At 36.0% G+C, this 18,371-nt stretch overlaps 1 protein-coding gene across 16 annotated transcripts in view; it reads right to left on the bottom strand.

The window, feature by feature from the left end:
• Positions 1-18,371, bottom strand: part of RBFOX1 (RNA binding fox-1 homolog 1) — a 957,869-nt gene that overhangs the window by 228,172 nt on the left and 711,326 nt on the right. For all 16 annotated transcript variants that reach the window (XM_077275267.1, XM_077275270.1, XM_077275261.1 and 13 more), the window contains exons 6-7: positions 14,531-14,591; positions 11,792-11,845 (exon numbers count right to left, since the gene is read on the bottom strand). In XM_077275267.1, coding sequence (XP_077131382.1) covers positions 11,792-11,845; positions 14,531-14,591 — 115 coding nt within the window. The remainder of the gene's footprint in view (positions 1-11,791; positions 11,846-14,530; positions 14,592-18,371) is intronic.

Below are 18,371 nucleotides of genomic sequence, written 5' to 3' on the forward strand. Positions count from 1 at the left end.
GAGGAGGTAGCATTGGGGGACAGTGTGAAGAGGTGAGACTGTATTGAGAAGGGACAATGTGGAGGCCATAGTTCATAAGGGAGGATAGTATGGCAGTTATAGTTCATAAGGGAGCACAGTGTGATGAGTACAATTCATAATGAAGGACAAAGTGGACAGTGTGGCCTCCAGAGTACATTAATGGGATGGTTTGGTGGACATAGTACATAAGAGAGGACAATGTGGCACTCATAATACAGGGAATTGGTATGTTGGTCATAGGAGGCAACATTTCATGGGAGAAAATAATGTGGATGACACATATAATAAGAAAGACAGTGTGGATGTTATATTTTGTGCTGTGAGCTCAGTGAGGGGAAATTGTGTATCCAGGGGCACAGAGTAAAGCTTATTTAAAGCAAAGCATGTTTCTTGGGAGGACAATATTTTGAAACCAGCTATTAAGAGTTGTCATATTTAAAAGCCCTCACACACATTACAATAAAGTTGGCCAAATTTCATTTTGCAGGGTCACCTAATCATCCAATCTGTATGGGGTCCTCCACAGTATTCTCAGAAGGATAAAGTCAGGGAAGAGAATGAATGGTCAGTTGGTTTTTCAATGCCCAATCCTTGTATTGTCAGGTGAGATAAGCCATTGCCAGGTGGGATTGGTGTTGGCTTTCTTCCCTCTTCCTAATGAAAACTTATGAACTCTCAGCTCTGTGCGTATTTGTATGTGGGAGTCAATAGAGAGTGGGCGTGGGGTGGGACACAGCACCTTCTCTTGGTCACACCATCTGGCAGCAACTGCATATCCTCTTCAGGTAACACTTTGATACCTTAGCATCTTAAGGCCTTTTTTTGGTTATGCTTGTTGCAGGGAGACCCTTTGTAAGAGAATATTAATTAGGCTATATATGCCTATTGGATCCTTACCAGTCCTCATATCCCCTTGGTGATTAGCACAACTTGGTCTCAAATGCATTACAAGCAGGGAGGTTTAATTCTGGATGTATAAGGTTTTTGGTTTCCACAGCTATTTGCCCTTTATTATTCTTGGGATATCTGCAATCCTCCTTCCCCCTCCCAATAATTTCTGCCTTGGTGCAGGCTTTTGGTTGCTTCTGCTGTCTCCCCCCTCGTTTTTCTTGGAGGCAATTCTTTAATTCCCCAGCCTTTTATATTCTATTTGTTCTTGCTTTTATATTTGCAATAAATAAAGACACAACTTTTATAATTCTTCTTTGTTTTTGGTCACTTCCTGCTGCTATGGCACATTTGCATATCAGTGTGGTATATAATTAGTGTATTGAAGTGCTCTTTGGCCTACTTCAGTAAGGACTATGGGAATTATTTAAAGAAAAACATGTTTCTTGGGAGGACAATATTTTGAAACCAGCTATTATGAGTTGTCATATCTAAAAGCCCTCACAAACATTACAATAAAGTTGGTAAAATTGCATTTTGTAGGATCATCTAACTATCCAATCTGTATGGGGTCCTCCACAGTATTCTCTGAAGGATAATGTCAGGAAAGAGAATGAATGGTCAGCTGGTTTTTCAATGCCCAATCCTTGTATTGTCAGGTGAGATAAGCCATTGCCAGGTGGGATTAGTGTTGGCTTTCTTCTCTCTCCCTATTGAAAACTTATGAACTCTCAGCTTTGTGCGCATTTGTATGGAGGAGTCAATAGAGATAGTGGTCTGTTTTGCTAACAGCCATTTCATGTGTATGGCCAACTTTAGAACAATTTCAGCTAGCAGCCAAAATTTCTTATGCATTGAATATGCCTTGTAATATCTCCAAGATCCAAGATAAAGGGACTCTGTGTAGGTGGACAGCTGTTTAAGCTTGTACTGTCTAATGTGTGTATATTAGTGATGAGGAAGTGTGCTCATTACTCGAGTTTTCCGAGCATGTTTGGGTGTTCTCCAAGTATATTGGGCATGCTCGTAGATTATGTTTGTGTTGCCGCAGCTGCATGATTTGTGGCTGTTAGACAACCTGAACACATGCAGGGATTTCCTGCTTGTTAGGGAATCCCCACATGTATTCAGGCTGTCTAGCAGCCACAAATCATGCAGCTGCTGGGACTAAAAAAATAACTTACGATCATGCCCAAGATATTCGGAGAACACCCGAGCATGCTGGGAAAACTCGAGTAACGAGCACACTCGCTCATCACTAGTGTAGATCACATATGACATATTGCTCAATTTCCATCTAACATTAGGACTAACGGACACAAGCACACATTTACCCCAGTCTATCAAATGTTTGATCTGTCAGACATCTTCAACAATAGGATTAGTTTTTAATGAAATAAAAGCTCTTTGTTTTCTGAAAATACTGACTTTGGATAATATTTCATTGTTTAGCAACGAAACCCCAAAGAGTTAGAAATCACATTTAAATTCTGGGAGAAGAGATGAGTACTTCTAACTCCTGGAACAATCAGCTTTATTCTCCCCTGAAACCAACACGTAGAAAGGTATATCGTATTGAACCAGAATTGCTTAAGTGTTCCATTAAAATGCAAATAGGCAAACATGCAATTTAAGAGTGCTCTTGAACTTGTTACTGGTTTATTAGACCTGTCCTTTTCTGAAATCTACTTACTGCAGGATGCTTTTAAGACAACTTAATTCATGAAAAAATGTACTATGCATACACTGATAGCTGCTAACACATGGGCTATGGCACAGACTTATTGTAAAGTTCCAATTTACAATGTAAGAAATATACTAGGGTTTTCTCCACTACCATGTACAATAACATCACATTGATGTAGATATTATATTATCTATGATAGTTTTTCTTACAATATGTGTAGCATGATTTTGTTATTTTGCTTATGTCATGAAATGGTGTCACACAACTGCACTATCCATTTACATCACTCATAACTAGTGTTGAGCGATACCTTCCGATACTTGAAAGTACCGGTATCGGATAGTATCGGCCGATACCCGAAAAATATCGGATATCACCGATACCGATACCCGATACCAATAAAAGTCAATGGGACACAAGTATCGGAAGCTATCCTGGATGGTTCCCAGGGTCTGAAGGAGAGGAAACTCTCCTTCAGACCCTGGGATCCATATTCATGTAAAAAATAAAGAATTAAAATTAAAAATATGGATATACTCACCCGTCCGGCGGCCCCTGGACCTTACCGATTGTAACTGGCAGCCTCCGTTCCTAAGAATGAGGAGTTTAGGACCCTCGATGACGTCGCGGCTTGTGATTGGTCACGTGCCGCTCATGTGACCTCTCACTCGACCAATCACAAGCCGCGACGTCATCGCAGGTCCTAAACCCCTCATTGAAGCCTGAACTGCTTCTTTAACGTTTGGGACTAGACACAGTACTACTCTTGCTGTAATAATGATATGATATACACTACATAACAATTTGGTACATAACAACTGATCTCAGGGTGGGGTATTTTTTCCATGGATCTCTACTGTATTTTCAACTGTATTTGAAGTTGGAATGATGTACTGTTTTTATGTTGTATGTGGTTTCCCCTTATCTGTAATGATGACACAAGTCAACAAGAAATTCCTACAGAGCTTATATACCAGTTAGAGTACATTCTACATGGTTCGACATTTCTTATAACGTTTATGTAAGTATTCGAGGGCATGACATGACTACTTTTTATTTAAAACCCATGTGTGCATTATATTAGGAATGCTTAGTTCTGCCAACAGCACTTGAAAAATGAGATAGAAAAGGCGAAATAATATAAAGCAACAATAATATAGCCAGTACCTCAGCTCAACTATTAACCTAAAAGGTTTTGGATTTGATTTACAATGTGTTTCTTTAGTTTTGACTTTAATTATCTGCTTCAAGTTGTCAGGACATAACCATATCTTAGATTTGCATTGCATTAGGGGATCTTTCCTTCCTATCTCTTCTGATCTTGTCTTCTGAAGTAATTTAACACAATTCTAATTTTCTTTTGCATGCGGGGTGCTCTCCATCCACGGAAGTGAGTTATGTGTATTCAAGTGGCGCATCTTATGAATCTTGTTAAGCTTTACCGCCTTACAGCTCTCACTGACGGAATATTTAATCACAGAAATGAGTTGGCAGATATGATATACAATGTGGTTAAGCCTTGCAGCATGTGTCTTCACTGGCAATTGAGGAACAGGTGAATTTGCCATTTATCAGTCCTATCTTGACAGCTTTGTGTAACCTTCTGTTTTCTTACTTATTTATGAAGATTAAAGGTGCTTTAAATCAACACTTTCCCTGTAGATATATCATTTTTATTTCCAAAGTGGCCATTTTTTCATCATTTGCATAGCTAGTAACAGAGAATTTCTCATTAAAACAAAAGCCAACTTTGGAAAAAATGACTTCTAGAAAAAAAAAGGCTTGCATGTTTACACTGATTACCATTCTCAGATCTCAACGTAAGCCAAGAATATTATATTACACTGATTAATGATGAGATAGGCTGTATAATTACTTTTTTTTTCTGGTGTTCTAATATCAAATTTTGGAAGATATAACTATATAAACATGGCTTTTAGAGTCATTTCCAATACATTGTGGCTTTGGGTTGCTCCTCTATGGACAAAAAAAACTAGATACGAGATCAACAATATCAACAAAATTAAATGTGTCAAAAAGTAATCACCATTTAATATGGTGTAATAGCTGTATATTTTCTTTGCAGGGTTGAGAGGTATACAAAAAAAAACAATATATTGCAGGTCTGTAGCCTAGGGCCATTTTACTTGCAGAGCATTTTTTGAAGATACATCAACAAAAGTATTGGGACTCACCTTTTAATCACTGAATTTAGGTATTTCAGTCTTTAAAGGGAATCTGTCACCACATTTGACCTATCTAAGATATTAATATGGGCATACAGGTTACAGAATGCTGAACAAAGTGCTTTATATCAGATGTCTTGTTGCTGATAAATCATCTTTTATCACTTTTTGTAAATGTCCTCTTCTAGGCTATGGGGAGGACTTTGCCTTAAAGATAACTCTGCCTCCAGAGCTTATTTCATATAAGTGGGAGTTACCAGAGTGATGTGTAATGGCCGCTCTCTGCTCCCCTTGTCTCACTGCAGAGCTGTGTGTGATTATAGCTGACATATCTGCAGGTTCCTCTCAGCTTCCAGACAGACAGGGTTATAATATTGTTGCAATACAGCAGAGCTCAAGAGAAGCAAAAATGTGTCTGCAAGAAGATAAAGTTCAGTTCTCTTGTTCTTTTTTAGTTACTTGTCTCACTAGTAACTCCCCCTTCATGTAAAATAATCTCTGGAGGCAGAGTAATCTTCCAGGCAATGTCCTCTCAATAGCCTGGAAAACGTCATTTAAATATGAGAAAATGTGAATTTCTCTGGAATTAGACATCAGATCACAGATATTAAGGTATTGGTTTATGCAGCTTGCTATGACCTGCGGCCATATATATATGGGTTAGGAAGGTTGATCCTACTGACAGATTACCATTAAGAAAGAAGATGTGTATGGTTTTTAGATCAGTAAAGGTAACACAGTGTAACATGTATGTTTGCAAGAACTGCTAAAGAACATGGCTCAAATTAAAAAGCTCAAATGGATTCTGCCTTAGTCAATGACTTGCTAGTCCGGAATTTGGGTGGTGACATTATTAAGCCAATCTACTGTATCCAAAGCCTACTCTTATTCTGCACTGTCTACACTCTTCTCTTTCCGATATATATATATATATATATATATATATATATATATATATATATATATATATATATATATATATATATATATATATATATATATACTGTATATATATATATATATATTCCTATTAATGTCAGGTAAACAGATAATATATCTAAAAGCATTAGTAAGGCATTACACTTGTCAAACAAGATTCTGCCTCTTGATCCTAATTCAAGTAGAAACAATGATAAAAGCCATATTTAAAGTGGTTTATAAATGTCTATAAATAATTGAAGCAGCTGTAGGGCTCCAACGTTTTCAGCTAATATTGTGGAAGGGTTCGCATTTAGTTCACTTATGTTTTAGCCAAATGACCAAGAGACATAATGTACATAAAAATATCTAGCACCAATACTGATCACTTTGGTGTCTGATCTCTATGTCTGTCCATACTCAAATATTTTCAAATTTGTTTTCTAACGTTATTGGTTTCTTTATTATTCTTATTGGCTTTGTTCTGGTGACAAAACAGAATTTGTGGCATTTAATATTAGCATATTCATTTCACACATTTACTTAGACTCTATGAACACACTGTAGATTGATTTCTTCATCACAACACATTCTTAGGATATGCTGAAAGGGAATCTGTCAGCAGTCTTTTGCTATGTAATCACTGATTTCAGTGATATGTCAGTTATTAGGCTGTGTGCAGTAGATTCAAAATAGTCTTTTATCACCAGGAGATTATTGCTCCTGGACCAGCTGTCCTCGTGCCTCCTGGTCCAACCACGCCAATAGTACTAGCAGTTCATTGTCAATATACAATGTACAATAAAAGCTGCTAAACAGTATTGTGGGCAACATCAGCTTTCTTATCACTTCTACATCTACAGAGGACAAAACTCTGATTGTGGCATAACTGGTGCACCCAGTAAAGTAAGTGATACATCACTGGAATCAGGATCTCTTTCCTTTCACTACTCTGCCCTCAGATAAGATAAGCAAAAATCTGGTGGTAGATTCTCTTAAAATTGACGTGAATGACAAATTTGGCACAATATAGAAATATATGTTCTTTCTGAAAAATAAAATATATTTAAGAGGTTCTTCTAAACTGAATACTCTTAAAGGAACACTATACCTTGTTTTGTCTAACGGTAGATGCATGAACCATAACAAAATTATGGCATGACTCTAAGTAGCATTGACATGAGACATAACAAAATAAGTCTTTTTTGCAGTGTTCATTTAATAAAATGGTTTTTTTTTACATGTGATGATTCTTTGTGATGACATTTTCTATTGTAGTCTCCAACTGATTTATTATTTTTAAGTAAGGATTCTGGCATAACATGATAGATCATGGCACAAAATTTCCATGGATTCCATAGGTATATGAAGGAAAAAAAGATTTATGACTCTTTCTGAACTAAAAGGCATATGATGGTACAATAAGGCCAAAATATGCTATATGCATGTGACCTAAGGGTATGCTCAAAATTTTGGAAACAGTTTTTCAAGGAATTCCATGCCAAAATACACATCAGCGAGTATACAGAGTATTTTTTTGGTTTGTTTTAGTGTGGATTTTTAATTGGATCCTCTGAAAAATGCAAAATAGAAAACTTTATGGGAACATTCTGTACATTATGGTTTTCAGCATAGTAAATTTTGGGACTAAAAAAACATAATTCAAAAACAACAGAATTCCTATAAAACAGAGCAGCCAAAGGATTGATTGCAGCATAGAAAGCATTTCCAAAAAAGTAAGCCATTAAGTCAAGAAATGTATTTGTTATTTTTCATTTAGGACGATTTAGACCTTTAGTCAATGGGCTGGCATATAAAATGTTTATGTAAAAGGATATATCATAAACTGAATTGACCAATTTATTTTTCCTGCATGTCCTGCTTAAATGAAGCCATGAAAATAGTATTCATTCATAATAACAGTACTAATAAAATGGTGTCATATTTGTGAAGGAGAATATTTTTACATAAGTGCTTTGCATTCTTCAAGTTGTGTTGAGGATGGTGATAAAACATGATTCATAATTCTAAATTAATACAGTTGTAATGGTAATTAAAGATTCTCATTAGAAGGTACAAATGCCTCCCATGTGCAAGCCGTAAACCTGCACTTGGGAATTCAAGTGGTTATACAAAAAAAAAATCAATAACCTGCCATTTTATAATTAAAAGACAAAATAAATGTTAGGGAAAATGTACTAAATTAGGAAAATTACTTAAGGAAAGATTGAAAATATTGATTTTAATTTACCAAATATGTGAACTCCCTTTGCCCTCCATAAGAAGACAATTAAAAGTTAGATTGTTAATTCTGCATAAACTTGAAAATAAAGTCAATAATTATGAGATTGGCGCACAGTTATTTTTCATTAAAACAAAGCAATTTCTGAAGATTTTTATCCCGGAAGGCTGAAACTTTACTTCTTGGCTACGCATATTGGTGTGCAATAAGTCTTAAGTATCATTGTAGATGTCACTTATTACATTGCTAAAGATATTTACAATTTAGCTCAGATTTGTCTGTATATGTTTTAATTTGTGTGAAATAATTAACAGCAAGCAAATATTGTGCTTGTTAGGTTCATGCAAACAATAAAGTATAGAAAGAAAGGACTCAATACATTCATATGTTTTTGCTAGTTTTCTGGTGTAAAACACTTTGAAGTGCCACAAACTTTGTGCGTAACTTGAAGATGCACAAAAATTTTATGACTATTGAATTTTTTTTTTTACAAAAGTCCTACCCAGTGAACCTGTCTAATTAGTCAGTGCTGTTAATTATACTAGTAATGTACTCCAGTCCCAGACTTAAGAATCTTAATTTCTGGTCATGGCACAGAGCAGTGTAATTAGTAGCGTTGGAGGGGTGCTACTAATCTAAACTCCCTGCCCTTCATCTTATACTTACCAGCCGCCGTCATATCATAATCTTTTATCAGTGCCGTTCCAGTCGATCTCCAGCAATTTGGGACCTGCCGGGTTGGTCCAGTGTTTGCTGGGTGATCTAAAAGTCACAACTAAATGTAAGTGTATAAGAGCCAAAATGAGGCCAGAACGTGGCTCTCATAGACTTATACTGAGAACTTAAGACGGTAACCTCTTACTTCTGGTCACAAGATGGCGGCGCGGAACGGGCGCTGCTCCGGAAAGAGCTAAAGACAGCAGCTGGTATGCATAAGACTAAGTTCAGGAGACTTAGATTAATAGCACCAATCCTGCGCTAAAGTAAAAAATAATTGCTGGAGTGGTGTTTAAAGAGATGAGCACATCTTAATGATTTATGCACATCTTAATTAAGTGTGTGCTTCATTGAATTTTGACAGCGTGTTCACTCTTGAAAACTCAACTCACCTTGCAGAGAAAATCTATGCTTCCCAGTCACTTTTAGTAGTTAAATATAGTCCTCAATATAATATGGAAACTTGTCTTAAATTAGCATTTCCATTTCAGAATATTAATGTCTAAATCCGATATACTCTGCATGGGCGTCGTACACGGTTTTGGAATAATTGTGTGTGACACCCATGCAGAGTGACTCAGTGCCAAGCATCTTTGGAAGCAATAAAGTCTTCTTCACTGCACTGGTGAGATGTGTGGTATCAATTCTGAATAGTCAATTAAATGAGACTTAAAAGGAGTCTGTAAGCACAAAATTACTCTTGAAACCAAGCACAGAAGCTCGGTGCAGCCTTGACTAGCCAAACAAAAATCCCCTACTTCCCTCATGCTGTTTCTTGATTGGTGCTCTGTAATTTTTCTGTTCACAAGCCCCCAATATTGATATGTCAACATGACATATAATTTTTGTGCTCAGATAGGCAGTCATTCATTGGTAATGTGTTACACCTTTTGTTTTAATTAGACTATTTCTTTTAAAAACATAAATATTCTAGATGTGGACAGCCCAAGTAAAAAAAAAAAATAATCAAAAAAGAGGAAAAATATATATAAATTATATATTCACATCTGTTTCCAAATTAGTTTTAATGCAAAACTTAATGCACAAAAGAAAAAAAACACATTTGGGTAGACTAATCAAGAAAACACAGCCATATTAGAACCACTTAAAAGCTAGAGCTTTCTCTCCGGTCTCCAAGGTTGTGGGCCCTCAAGTCATGAAGGGTTACCGAGAACATGGTAATAGTGAAGGTGTTATATTGTTAAGTGTTTAATCATCCTGTATCGTGTAAAATGATAGAGCTGTATAATTTCACCATTCATAAATTGATATCTTCCCTGCTTGCATATCTGTAAAGGTCTGAGAATGTATAATCCTCTTGTAACCTTATTCAAATGTTATGCAGCATTATAGCTCTGGCATCTGAAAAGATATGATCTCTACAGTTCAATTTTACAAATATCTTCTATTTTGCCAAAAAGGGGTCAATTCAGGTTTAATGCCTTTATCAAGTTACACCGATAGTCATCAAGAAATGTCCCACTACATCTCACCAACATCATATAGACTCATAGGAACATTTCACAAATCTTGGAATATGCCCCAAGTCATAAAGAACAAAATGAAAAGCACCACTTTATATGCATCAAATATTCATTTTATATGCTGTCTTCAAGAACAAAGCTGCTCTATATTGTGTCTGTGTGTACATTAATCAGTCTGGGAGCGTAGATGTAAAAATTATACAGAATTTGGCGCTCTCAAGACTTTCAAGCAACATTACGAAGTGGAAAGAGAAAAACTGCCTATGCTTGAATGATCTCTATAACTTTCCTGCTCACAAAACCAGATTTACTTAGACTTTACCAATCATATGATACTCTGTGAGCTGTGTATGGGTAAGTATGACATACTTAAAATCCTTATACTCAAACAAAAGATGAGTAGATATCTTTGAGTTTAGTTTAATTGTACTTGACTGTTTCAAAAATTCGAAATTTGCCAAAATGCAGCCACTGGTTGTCATTTTGCAAAGCAGTAAAGTGCCATCAAAAGGTTAAAATTATTTAAAAAAAAGGCTTATACTCACCTTACTGCTCACCTCTCTAGCCCCACTGCTCCTCATCCTCACTATTTGGCTATCGTGACATCTTCTGATCACCACCAATCATGCTGAAGCCTCGGGTCTATTCACTCATAACGTCATAATGTCTAGCTCTGTTGGGCCCAGGTCAACTTTGTGCATGCATGTGCAAGGTCACAGCACATGTCATGACACCACGGTATTATGCAAGCCTGTACAGAACTGTCTCGGCCCCACATGAGCCAGAAGTCAAAGCCCAGCAGGAAGAGACTTCAAGGTTCAGGGCAAGTGGTAGTAATAAGGACATGCAATGAAGACCTGAAGGGGTATTGTAAGGAATAGAGGGGTTGGAGAAGTGAGCAGTAAGGTAAGAATCAGAATTTTTTATTTTTAAATCTTTCATTTATTATGCTCTGGGGTCTGGGGAGACCCCAGTGCATAATAAGGGATATTATTTCAGCTGAAAATAACTTCACTGTGAATGTAATTTTCTTGGCAAAATCCATGCAAGTGGGCAAATTCAAATTTTGCCTGATCTTTCCATCTGCAATAAATGTCGGGACAATAGAAAACACTTGAGAACTCTTAAAAGCCAATTTATGGTGAAACCAAATGTGAACTTGATATTTGTCCAATCTGTAGCTGTACCACCATGGCATGTGCTGTAGAAACATCCCTTTTATGATATATGGAACTGATTTTTTTAAAAAACGTATACACTACATGTGTGCAGTTACTGTCATGTGTTACTTTTCATTTCCTTACTATACTTTATGTCTATATAATTTTTACACAAGTATTTTGGTGCATGTTGAGTGTTTGGAATAAAGTTGTGTTGCTTTTTGCTTTTTAATCATGCTTTTGTCAATCATAACCACCAATCTAGATGCAGCCTACATGTTTAAGGTAAGCGTAAAAATAAAGTCTAAACTGGGATTAGTTGCTATGCTCAACCGGTCAACTATTGCAACAGTTTTAATAGTTTAGTTATGATATATAATATTACAATCAATGCAGCAATTGCTCTTTTTACCTCTCTATTTATTCTACGTAATCCACAATTAATGTACATTAATCATTTCCCCAAATAGAAAAGCTCTGAATCTGACCTGCATAGAATTCAGGACTGTAAACTGCACCGACAACAGGGTTTAACTTCCAGCCTATAAAGAAAGGATAAAATAAAGAAATAATTTAGAATGTGTCATGCATAAAGCTAATTTTATATTATCTCTTATATTGGTCAAGGAGATTTTTTTATATTTTTAAACAAGCAAAAAGTTAAAATTTAGAAAAGTGACCCAAAGATAGTTGAAGCTAAACATTTATACTGTTAATATTCATTTTAAAGAGAACTTTTCAGCATGATTTTGTAATGTAAACTAAAGACATGGCTATAATGGCAAATGCACAAAACTAGATGAGCTCATCACCAACGCATTGGCTTTTTTTACTTTTGGAGTGTGCACTATTCATTGTGTTTCTTTTCTTTGTGGCTTACATTCCGGAATCCCCTCGGTTAACGCAAGTAAATCCAATATAGAGACAAAAAGCTGCGGTCTCCAATAAAATATTATCAGTTTTATTACACTTTCAGTAAAATACCGGGCACAAACAGGACAGTGTTCTGGTGTTGATGCGTTTTGACTTGAACAGTCTTAATCATAATGATATATGCTACGGATACATTACATTACCATTTATATTACGATAATCGTTATGATTAATACTGTTCAAGTTGAAACTCATCAACACCAAAACTCTGTCCTGTTTGTGACCTGTTTTTAATGAAAGTGTAATAAAACTGTCAAGACTTTATTGGAGACACTGGATTTTTGTCTTTATAATGGTTGCAATGGCGCTGTAATTCTGAGGACATTGTTACCTTTGGTGAAGAAATCCACTTTGTTGCTCTTCTTTAAGCACCGTTTGAAATTTTCTGCAAATTAGTTGCGGGGCTCAGGGTCCGGACTTTGGTTCGGGTCTTCTCCTCCATGTCTGTGATTTTCCAGCCCTCTACCTCCAGTCTATGAAACCTGCCTCCTCTGGTTGAAATCTCGGAAGTGACCTTTTATTTACAGACTGGAGACAGGCGGAGGGGCAGGATAATCATGGACAAGGAAGATAAGACCTGGTACACAGCTCAGCCCCTGTGTCTTCCAATAGTGATTTAAGAAGAACAACAAAGTGGATTTCTTCACCAAAGATATCAATGTAATCAGTATTACAGCACCATTACAGCCATGTCTTTTACGTTACAAAATTGTGCAAATAGGTTCTATTTAATTATGAATTTTCATAAGGGTGGAAACACATATGCAGTCCTTATTTGCAATGCTTTGTGCACTTTTTTATTATACTTTTTTACAGCATACGTACAAAGTTATACAGTCCTAAACATGGTCAATGATGAACGGGCAATGGGCATATGACTAAGCCTATCTATTACATAACGATAAATATGTGGAGTTCTGTGCCCAGTGATTTTAAAAAAATATTCCTTTCATGGACCAGTCTGGTCACAAGCATCATTTCATGAAAAGTCCATTCTGGCAAGGAGCCATTAATAAACAATAGGGCTTTGCTTAACAAATCAGGACAGCAGTGCTGAACTGCTAAAATAATTTTATTTTATGTAATAACCTATATAAAGTGATAATTCTCCTCATTATTGGTCGTAAATAGTTGAAGCTCTATACCTATCACCAGAATAGGAACGTCGAGTTTTACCAACATTTCAATCAAGTCATTGTATATTTTTTGTGAAATTCTATAATTAAGAACGTTGTGGCGGTGTGATTGAATCCTGCCACAGAGATGAGAGATTCTAATGATTCTCATATCCTTCAGACAAGTCTGTCAAGTCGTCTAAGGATCTATATCACATTTCAAGTTTCACTAACGGGTCTTCAATTTGTCCATAAAATGTCTTCTCAGCTCCAGGTCGATGCACACAGCTGAGAAGTTCCTTCATATTTCATTTCCTTCCCACTCCATTTTCTGATGGCTGTATTAGGCAACTTTTTTTTCCCGAGACTACGCAGGAAAAGACTTAATTCATCATGATGAAAATAACGCCAATTAAAATTTACTTTATCTTGTCAGAGAGATATGTGCTGGCTCATAAATGTGTGGGTTAATCATGTGTGAGAAGAGCTAATGTCACTATCCTAGTAAAAGAACCGCCATGGAGCCTGATGTTGTCATTTATGGAGGTAAGTTCTTTGTTGTGGGTGTTAATGGCCGTATTTGTCTTCATGCATTAAATGTCAATTATTCTTTGACATTTGCCATTGCAAATGGCTGGTCATTAGAGAAATCATTGCTCTTTTCTACTGCTTATATGCTTATGCTGTTTTAATAATGTCCTATTCCAACAATTGTGCTAAATTTAGCTTGATATTTTACATTAGTTTGGCATTGTTACTGTGAATTCTGTTGCTTTTGATGATTTACCAATTAAAATAACTATCGGGAATAATATCACTTAAAAAAAATCAATAAAAAACACTGAATGGAGATTCGTATTAGAATGTCTAACAATAATATATAATGTATGACAATGTAATTCAAAATGGCAGCAGATTGTTAAATCGTGGAGCTACAAAAGGAAAAAAGGGTCAATTTAACCTAAAATACATTGGGTTTGATAAAAACTAATCAAAAAAGTTCTAATTTTTCAATGTGATCTGAAGAAGCTTTAACACTGATATTTCAGAATTATAGAACATATTGTTGGTATAAATTATGTAATAATGGTAATGTTACAAAACAAAAAAAATGAATATTTTTTGTCAATTTTTTAACAAATCAAACTATCTCTAAAATAAATTTAGTGAAAAACTTACCATTTGTGTAAGGATTCAACGTCTTTTTGTTTGTCATAACACGTGCTGTGGCATTATTAACCTAAGCATATATAAACGTAAATTAGTGTTTGTTCTGCTGGTACAGACCTGATATTTTCATGCATACATTTTATAAAGTAAATATTAATTTAATATCATTCTAAGAAATTGTAAAAATATACACAAATGTCTAGAAAAAAATCAAATTACTTCTAATTACATTTACTTCAATCAAAAATACAAATCATTTCAATAAAGCAACAGCATATCAATTAAAATTTAATAAAGAGACATTAAAAGCAAATTAAAAGGTTTTGCATAATTTAGAATTCAAGAGCATGCTCATATTCTATGAGAACGCTGAAATGATAAATATTTAAAATAAACAAAGAAGAATGTTATATTAAGCAGCATGCAGTGGAAAGCGTGGGGGGAGAACAAACCAAAACTGTCACATGTAAGAAAGAAATCAAGGTGTGAAAGCAAAAATACATGAGAAAATTCTCACAGTTTCTTGGTGACAAAGGTTCCCCTTTTAGTTAACTGAATAATAAACTATTTTTAACATATGATACCAATTTAGCATTAAAATTACACTCTGTTCCTTATTGGTCCTACCTATATTTAAATATATCCAAAGAGGACAGCTTGCTATGCTAGTTGAATCATTCAATTGTAATATGCATATGATGCAGTTGGCACTTTACCCTGATGAAGCCCATAAGGGTGAAACATGTTGGGGAGGCTCTTTCTCTATTTTAGTAGCACTTTGTTCCTCTTGTCATAACACATTACAAAATAGGTTACAATACTTATTGTTTAGTTAAAGAAGCACCGTGTACTTACAATTGCTCATTTTGCTTTTCTACCCAGCTAATTCTTCTGTTTTCCATGAAGTCTATGACATCACGTGATTAAAAAATGACTACCTGAATCCTCCTAAGCTCTTTGTAGAAACCAGAAGTCTGTTTTCCTTGTATAAGTCATCATTAGAACTTCAATTCTACATCACTTAAATGGGAGCAGCGGAGCAGCTGGGTCAAGAGTTGAAGAGCTTGACTACCAGTGACTTTGCAGTGAAGTTCAATTGTAGTTCTAATGATAACTCGTGCAAGGAACAGAGACTTCCTGTTTCTACATAGAGCTTAAAAGGATTCAACTAATTTGTTTTCAATATGTGATGTCATAGTCCTAATAGAATAATAAAATGGGTAGAAAGGCAAAATGAGCAATTGTAAGTATACAATGTGATATAATATAATGATTACAATATATTAAGAGGATTAAAACTTTGATGGGTTTGATTCTTGAATTAACAGCAATCTTCTTTTACTCTGCGTTGGTTATACAGTGTGAGGCTACTGGAGCAAATAATAGGTAAAGCTATCCATATTTATATTACAATTGAATAATTCAACTAGCGTAGCAACTTGACCATTATGGATATATTTAAACATAGGTAAAACCAATAAGGAACAGAGTGCAATTTCAAAGTGCACTTTAATGCATGATTTGCATTAGTTATTTGTATCTTTAATTTATTAGTTAACAGTTATGTTTTATTTTGGAGTGTTTATCATTGGATTTTTGGCCATCAGCTATTGATTTTAAAATATTACTTAATCCTTAACAACAACATTAGGCAACATTGATGTGATATCAATTTAGAAGATTTTAATAATATTTTAATAAATGAAATATTTGGTTCTTTCGGCTAGTTTGATACTGCCACATTCAGCCTCAGCATATTCAAAGTTAAAATGTACCTATCACCTACAAACATGCTATTTATCTGCAGACATAGCGGCATCATCATTCAATCATCTTAGGCTGGTTTAATGGAAAGAAAGCTATAGAGAATAAAATGAAGCGGTATCTTCCCTGCAGCTGCTGACTTATAGCTATAAGGGCAGAGCAATTCACTCTAACAATCACCGCTCATGATACAGTGAGTGCACTGCGATCTCGCTCCGGTGCACTGATTGATGGCCAGGTCTGCAGTGTCATACCAGGCCAACTAATCGAAAGAAGGTCTGGAGATGCTGATGTGATAGGCGCCACTCCCGCTTCCAGGCAATGGCTGCAGACTACCGTCCAAATGTGTAAATCGATTTCCACCAACTCTACTTACACTGTATGTTTAATTAACTACACTGAAAGAATTTCTGTTTTCTAACTGCAAAAGAAGATCATTACTTATGCCTTAAACTAAATCAATGAAATGTCTAAGGTCGACTTTATACAAACTGTAACTATATGTAGGCATTTTACGCCAGAATTTTAACATCTTTTTTACCTGAACTAGAGAACCAATCTATTCAGACAGTTAAAAATCCTTTTGCAGACATATTTTTTTAACCCCTTCATGACCTTGGGATTTTCCATTTTTCCGTGTTCATTTTTCGCTCCCCTCCTTCACAGAGCCATAACATTTTTATTTTTCCGTCAATATGGCCATGTGAGGGCTTATTTTTTGCAAAACAAGTTGTACTTTTGAACAACATCATTGGTTTTAGCATGTCATGTACTAGAAAACGGGAAAAAAGTTCCAAGTGCGGTGAAATTGCAAAAAAAGTGCAATCCCACACTTGTTTTTTGCTTGGCTTTTTGCTAGGTTAACTAAATGCTAAAACTGACCTGCCATTATGATTCTCCAGGTCAGTACGAGTTCATAGACACCTAACATGTCTAGGTTATTTTTTCATCAAAGTGGTGAAAAAAAATTCCAAACTTTGCTAAAAAAATAAAATAAATTGCGCCATTTTCCCATACCCGTAGCGTCTCCATTTTTCATGATCTGGGGTCGGGTGAGGGCTTATTTTTTGCGTGCCGAGCTGGCGTTTTTAATGATACCATTTCGGTGCAGATATGTTTTTTTGATTGCCCGTTATAGCATTTTAATGCAATGTCATGGTGACCAAAAAAAGTAATTCTGGTGTTTTGAATTTTTTTCTCGCTGCTATGCAGCAGAAATGCAGGTGTGCTATGAGCGCTGACCACAGGGTGGCGCTAACAGCTACCGGGGATTAGTAACCATAGAGGTCTCAAGGACCTCTATGGTTATTCTGCAGAAGCATCGCTGACCCCGATCATGTGACGGGGTCAGCGATGCGCTCATTTCCGGCTGCCCGGCCGGAAGCGCTGGTTAAATGCCGCTGCCAGCGTTTGACAGCGGCATTTAACTAGTTAATAGCGGCGGATGAATTGCGATTTCACCCGCCGCTATTGCGGGCACATGTCAACTGTTCAAAACAACTGACATGTCCCGGCTTTGATGCGGGCTCACTGCCGGAACCCTGCATCAAAGCGGGGGTTCTGACCTCAGACATACTATCCCATCTGAGGTCAGAAAAGGGTTAAAGTGAACCTGTCAGCAGGTTTTTGTTCTGAAATCTGAGAGAACATTATCTAGATGCTGAGAGCCTGATTCCAATGTTGTGTCACTCACTGTGTGTTTATGTTTATTTCAATAAATAAGTCTCTTATCAACAGGAAATTATCACTACAGGACTAGGTGTCTTGTGCCTCCTAGTCAACTGCTCTTTGTGACTCCACCCCTACCAATGATTAGCAGCTATCTTTCAATATACAGTGTATACGAAAAGCAGCCAATCAGTTTTGGGGGCGGGGTTATACAGGGCTCCGCATTCAGAACACTGTTGGATCTGCCGGTGATTGTATCAAAATAACAGCAAGCAGGTCAGCAAGTGACACATCACTGGAATCAGAGTTTCTGTCCCTAAATCATACTCTTCTCAGATTACATATCAAAAACATCCTGACTGATTCTTTCTACTATCTAATTTTGTGAATTGATTATATCCTATAGGAAAACAACACT

This window comes from Ranitomeya variabilis, chromosome 7 (genome assembly GCF_051348905.1).
Source record: "Ranitomeya variabilis isolate aRanVar5 chromosome 7, aRanVar5.hap1, whole genome shotgun sequence".
Taxonomy (NCBI): Eukaryota; Metazoa; Chordata; class Amphibia; order Anura; family Dendrobatidae; genus Ranitomeya; species Ranitomeya variabilis.